Source organism: Zophobas morio, unplaced genomic scaffold (assembly GCF_036711695.1).
Source record: "Zophobas morio isolate AGI-343-1 ecotype UQ-CSIRO unplaced genomic scaffold, CSIRO_AGI_Zmor_V1 ptg000029l, whole genome shotgun sequence".
In the NCBI taxonomy this organism is placed as follows: Eukaryota; Metazoa; Arthropoda; class Insecta; order Coleoptera; family Tenebrionidae; genus Zophobas; species Zophobas morio.
Window position 1 is genome coordinate 8847878 of NW_026972134.1, and position 6495 is coordinate 8854372.

Genomic DNA, 6495 nt, shown 5'->3' on the forward strand with positions numbered 1-6495 from the left:
AAAAACCTTATTAATTGAGAATGTTTTTTATTCATTAGAAGAATTTGTAAAATTTAATTTTCGCTAGTGTACCTACTTATATTTGACGTATAAAAAATTACTATGTAATTCTTGTCATGAATAAAATAATGATAAGGTAAGAATTATAATAATAACATTCAGAAAATGTTGTTCAATGGAGGTTTATGAATAATTTTAGTCATCTGTTTTGGGGCGATATACTCATTCAAATCAAACAAATATAAATAAATTTTTTGCACTCATAACTTTCTTTTATGGCCTTAGCGCATTCAACAGCATGCGGGACGTCGAACATCACGCACAGATGCGTTTTGCTATTACGTCGTTGTTTATAAATAAAGCTGGGCAGTCGAAATTTATTTATCCTATCTACCCGTCTAAAGTACGGCCGGTGCATCTTTGCCATACTTGTTTCTCGATTTCCAATTGTGCATAATTTTTAATAATTTACAGAAATAGTTTTATTTTCAGCGAGACCGAGACCTGAAAACGACTAAAAATATTATTACTATTATGTCGTGGATATGGATTTTAAAATCATCAACTGACGTTCAGTTAGCCTTATTTTTTTTTAGTGTTACGACACTATATCTATCGAAACTGATATACGTGTCCTTGCAAAAATCTTGATGACGTCATCGTAAAAATTTTTTAAAAAGTTCCGCTACAAAAATGTAATGAGTAAAAAAACATAACAGGCATGCCGTCGTCACGTTTCCGACAGCGAGGGAAGTACTGTCTAAACTCTTTGGACCAATTTTTTTTTCTTTGTAGATGTAATTTACGTGAACGGATAATAATGACTCTTATTATCGTCCGAGGGCCAAAAAGAACCTTTTATTAATCTAGCTTATCTAAAAATATTTCATTAATCTCCGAAGAGTCATTGCCTTTATAATATGTAAACATATACAAATGAAAATATTACACAGAAAAATATGTATGATGGAATTGTACAATATGAAAAAAGTATATATAACAACTTCCACAACCACCACGTGTAATGTGATTCCTAAGAGTCAACATTTTCAGAAATATAAATAGAATGTTCAGAATATTTAAACGCTTTGTGCAAAACAAATATAATTGTCGACCATGGAATGACATAGTGAACATATTTTATAACAGTATAACTTTTTATATTTTCACTGTTTGCCATGGATAAGTAGTTCTTTTATAATTAAATCAGCATTTAACGATTTATCATTATGTTTAAACAAAGTATCGACTATTACTTAGTGCCAACCTTGATTATAAGGTAAGTCATCTAAATAATAGTTCTTTTATAATACGTAATCGATATCTATTACAAAAGTCAATAGTGGACGTCTTAGCATAGAAGTTTGTAGTGTAAACTTAGTCCTCTTTGTTCTAACACGCACGAAAAATGTTAAAAAAATATTTTAAAATTTTTCAACCACAAGCAGGTAAAAACCAAATTACACATCATATTATTGACTAGATGTTTTTATGTTGTTTGAATTGTGCTTGAATTCAATTATTCATTAAACGACACAATGTTTCTAAGTTACAAACAAGTGTAATTTTCAGATGATGTTCTGTCGGTTGTTTATCTCTTGGGATGGGGCATCTTTGAAAATCCGTTATTTATCGTAGTTCAAATATTTATACTCGTTCTCCATGCAGTTCTGACAGTTTTTAACACCTATTTCTTCATCAAGGAATTCTCCTCGGAGTTTCTAATTCACTACGTTTCAGCGTACTTGGCTCTTGTCGCCGTGAGTTTTTTTTAATACTAAGCAACTATTTATTTACATTTTTATGTTTACTTTTGTTGATAATTTTACGTCTGTTAGGTGACTATAAACTTTGCGACTCTACTATGGAAAAGATCCGCTGTGAGAGAATTCATCGAAGTTTCTCTACCTTTCGTAGTCGGTTTCCGTAACGCTGCATCAAAGTCAAAAGATCGCATTTTGAGAGAATCAAAACTTGCGAATAAATTTGTTAAAGTTCATCTGGTGCTTGTTTTGATAACCGGAGCCGTTCTTATTCCTGTGGGTAAAGAAAGAAACCTGCAATTCGCTGTCCTACTCTTCGAGAATTACTACCCCTTATACGTCGTAGAAGGAATGTATTATCTTTCTTTTCCCATAGTTGCCTATGTGTCAATACGCTTGGCATATAGCATTATGTACTTTGTTTTGCACACAAAATTTCAAATTTATATATTGCTGGATTATATCCAAGAGATAGTCGACGATTACGAGGATAAAGACGACACTGAATTACTCGAGTTAAAGGAGTATCAAGCCGTCGTAAAAGAGAGACTAAAGGAGATGGTCGTGAAGATCAACATGCTGATAAAGTAAGCATTTTTTTTTATATTGTCATCGACTCTGCCGGACAACTGGCTACTTTTATGTTTTTTTGACGTTTCATGACCCCTAGAGTACGAAATAATAGACCTCCGTTCCGTCTGTCTGTCTGTCTGTCGTTAAAAAAATTCTATCAAAATAAACTTGGACTAATTTTTTGATTTTATTGTAGAATGGTAAACTTCGGTAGTGATTTGACAAAACACTTCATACCACCAATGGCCACATCGGGAGTTCTAATGGGACTAAGTGCTATGAGTTTTGTGTATCTGGTAGGTAAGTAAGTTTTCAACACACAAGAAATCTATACAATCTATTTTAGGGCGAGTTTTTCGGTTACTGGTGTTACTTCCAAAATATTATGTGGTGCTTTACAGCTATTAGCGGTCTAATTATGTACGTTTATTTTGGTCAGCAATTAGAAAACGAAGTAAGGTAAACTAAAAAATTTTACTTGATGTAATTGTTCGATATTTTGAAGACTGAATCAATTTGCGACGCAGTCTATGGTATTCGCTGGCTGTCATTTAATACGAGTAATAGGAAAACAATTCTGATAACGCTGATTAATGTTCAAAATCCTCTAAAGCTGAAATTTACTGGTGGTATTGCTTGCAATTACGAATTAGGCATGAAGGTAAGTTGTTTGTTTTTTTTTTCAACTTAACTTTGTGAGTTGTGTTTGTAGATTTACAGGAATCTGTATTCCTTTGCCGCCGTCATGGCGCGATTAGGTGAAGTTAATCAGATGAAATAGGTGCATTTTGAGGCGTATGTACCCATTTAAAAAATCTTTAAAACACAAAAATCCAAGCCCTTGCATACGTTCTAAATCTATCAAATAGAAAGGATACACAATTTAAAAAATTTTTACGTTAACAAAACTACGTTTCACCATCGTTAGTTTTATAAGCAAAAATTTGCCATTATTCCGTATTTTTTTGGTAAGTTCTAAAAATTTAACTATTACCAAAATATTACCATAAGATTTGTTTGGTGTGAACTAACTACGGTGGAAAGTAATGTTGACCATTCTGATACACATAAATATTTAAGGAATTAACCATGCTTTCATTATTCATAACATTATTTACTATTTTTTTCCTGTATAATTCCCCATTATAATTGAATAATAGTGCTCTAAAGTTAAAGCACCCTGTATAATAGAAGTTTAAAATTCAAGTTGTAATAAAATATATCCACACTATCTAGATACACAATAATTTAAATAATAATAGTAGTAGTAACACTAGTTATCATAACATTAATTTATTCATAAATCTTTAGTGAGAATTCAATTGTTCATCCCGTCTAGGAATTTATGACGTATATAGATCACCATAAGAAAAACAGTTTTAAAAGCAAATTTTAGAGTTTATATCAGAATCTACGCAAGGAAATTTTCTAAAATATTGGCAAAGATACTACAGATACTACAGATACTATGGTTACAATACAACTATTAAAATTATTTTATTCATCCCGTCTCTAAAGTTACTAACTTCGTCGGAAATATTTATGTACCTTTAAACTAATTTATAGGTCAGTTTTTATTTATTGATGAGATATAGCAGATGTTGCACTGATAAAGATATAAGGTTAAATTCTTTCAAATACTAGACATAACCATCATTGAAATATACTGCACTGATTAGTAATCAAATCTAAGAAGGCCGAAACTTAAATATATAGATTTTCAATGTATTTATAATTTTCATTTCAGTTACTTATTTATCTGTGTCAACAAAAATACATATAAATGATAAATTTACGTTTTGGTTATACTTAATTGAAAGTAAGCGAAGGAAAATGTTGTTGCCTCGGTGGGAATCGAACCCCACGCCCCCCGCTTGCCGGGCAGGTATCCTGACCACTAGACCACAAGGCCACTTATCTTTCTCCGCTTACCGACGTGTTATTGTGCCGCCACATTAATATAATAGTCCATGTAGCTGATACACTTGTCTTCAAGTATGATACAATTATTATTATTAAACACTCTTTTAGTTAAGTACATTGTTTTCGCTTTCCCTGATCAAAGCTAGAAGGAAATAATACATCAGGTAGTAGCCTATTTATTTTTTCTTTTTTTGTTAACGTAGCCCCTGGATAATGAGGCAAGTGTCTTTAAGGCTTCTGTTTAAAATATTAGGTTATCATTTGTTGTTAATGTATCTTTACGGATGATGCCAAACAATGAGAAAGTCTCATTCGGATAAAAAGAATGCATCTTCCAACAAGTAGAATCATTTTCATTATCTTAATGTTTCTTTAAAATCTTGGTTTGTGTTGCTTTTGATATCTCTAAGCTCTTAGTAGGGCGTTTGACTATGAAATACTTACCCAACAACCCAAATTACTTGCAATATTAACTATTGATCTTCCGTATTATTTATAATTATAAATTCGTTCTTTGGTGGACTTTGATTTCTTTGAAAATGAAAAACGATTGTTGAAACATTCAGTTATAGCTGAATCTTCCACAAGCGAATACAGCTTATTCGTCTCGATGTGTAATAAACACTCTTCCGTATTAAGATAAGATAAGACATAAGACAAAAATTATTAATACTAGTGACATTACATAAGTATTTATTTAGTATTCGTCCAAAATCGCTCCAAAAGTTTTTGACTTGCATATAATTTCGCGTCTAGAAGTTTTATTCGAATCTTTCTTTTAAACTCTAACAGCGACAAAGCTTTATATTCTACAGACAGAATATAATAGAGTTTTAAGCCCTGATATCTATACATCCTTTTGTGACGTTTCGGTTTCGACAATGTTGCTTTACCCTTCCCTAATCGGTTTTTCGCGCTTCGGTACGAGTGCGCGTACCCTTGTTTAACATAGCGGTCATCTTGTCTTGTCTGCGTTTTCGGTCGTTTGCCCTCAAAAGTAAGCCATCCACTCCTAACCCTAGTAAGTATAAAAATTGTAGAATTCCCGTTGCTAATAGGGCTTTCCCGTGGTTAGTGCCCATGGAATGAGCAGTTCAATCCAGAGCAGTTTTGGACTTGTCCCAGTTTTTTATTTCGGCGTCTTATCATCTACGCTTGGTCCGCTTATCTTTTACTTTTCTTTCCTGGTAACGCCGTTATCGTCCATCTGGCAACCGTTACTTTGGATCTTTGTTTACCTCGGCGCAACGACCCGAAGTATAATTCCCGCTACACCCACCGTGAGTGGAGCCCGCAGGCAGCTAAGCCACCGGGCCCCCCAAGAGCATAAACTCGTCAGCCCACCCGGTCTAGGACTAGGAGATCGTCTACGGAGGAAGCCAAGAACGCCCCGGCGTACAGGTAAGTAGTACTAGGGTAGAAAACTATCGTTTCGGGTATCAGATTGGCCAATCAACTAGCGGAAAGGTAGCGCCCCGATGTACTACCGATTCTAGGAAATCTCGTTGGTTACGACCTTCGCTACGAAGCGATCAGTAGGCGACGAGGTGCAGGTAGTGAAGTTTAATTTTGTTGTATTCATACGTCTGCCTGCGCAGTGGTCGATTGCTAAGCGCTCGAGGTACAGGAAAAAAATCTTGACAGGCAGTGGCGCCGCTTCCGATAGCTACGTCATTTCGATCCACCCGTTCTCCATCTGTAACTAGTCCGGTCCCATGTCTTCTCCAACCGTTTTGCTTTGTGTCTTTATATACACTGTCTACGGAATCCTGAGCGGGGCGTTCGTCATATTCTGGCTTGCCCCTTGTACGGTTTAATTATCTAGGTTGTATAGTTGGTGAAAGTAGTGCCCTCAAGCCGATCAGGTGCAATAAATACAATAAAACCATCACTAGACAGGATGAATATTTGTCATGCCGCAAAAACTGCAATAACTGTTATATCAATTGTGTTGGGGTCGATAAGGAAAGGTATCTACTTGGTGACAAAATATGCAAGTGAACTAAAAGTTTGGACTTGCGATTTTTCTAGTGCCCCTCCTTCGTTAGAGCAAGATAACTCCTCTATAGTTGTCGAGCTACTTAAGGAATCCAATCTGTAGATTTCTGATTTCACACAGGCAATTTTTTTGCAATTCAGTGCGTTCAGTGCTCAGTTAACTTATCTTTAATCTAAAAGGAACAAATGCTCTACTCCAAAGTGAAATTTACAATTTAGAAGAAATGTTATCAGGAAA

At 34.5% G+C, this 6495-nt stretch overlaps 1 protein-coding gene and 1 non-coding gene across 2 annotated transcripts; one reads left to right on the top strand and one right to left on the bottom strand.

The window, feature by feature from the left end:
* Positions 1-298: 298 nt before the first annotated feature.
* Positions 299-3117, top strand: LOC135137369 (uncharacterized). Its single transcript, XM_064066994.1, has 8 exons — positions 299-431; positions 1573-1760; positions 1839-2116; positions 2171-2350; positions 2533-2632; positions 2683-2790; positions 2842-2997; positions 3049-3117. The coding sequence occupies exons 1-8, from the start codon at positions 299-301 to the stop codon at positions 3115-3117; spliced, it is 1212 nt and encodes a 403-aa protein (XP_063923064.1).
* A 1056-nt stretch (positions 3118-4173) lies between these two features.
* On the bottom strand, positions 4174-4248 carry Trnaa-ggc (transfer RNA alanine (anticodon GGC)). The gene has a single exon. It is a non-coding gene; the product is annotated as a tRNA-Ala (tRNA).
* Positions 4249-6495: the final 2247 nt, after the last annotated feature.

Excerpts from the sequence above, each read along its gene's own strand:
- LOC135137369 (XM_064066994.1), top strand. The coding sequence starts at position 299 with ATGCGGGACGTCGAACATCACGCACAGATGCGTTTTGCTATTACGTCG. Across the intron at positions 432-1,572 it reads GGTGCATCTTTGCCATACTT|ATGATGTTCTGTCGGTTGTT; the intron begins GTTTCTCGATTT and ends TGTAATTTTCAG. Across the intron at positions 2,791-2,841 it reads GTCAGCAATTAGAAAACGAA|ACTGAATCAATTTGCGACGC; the intron begins GTAAGGTAAACT and ends GATATTTTGAAG.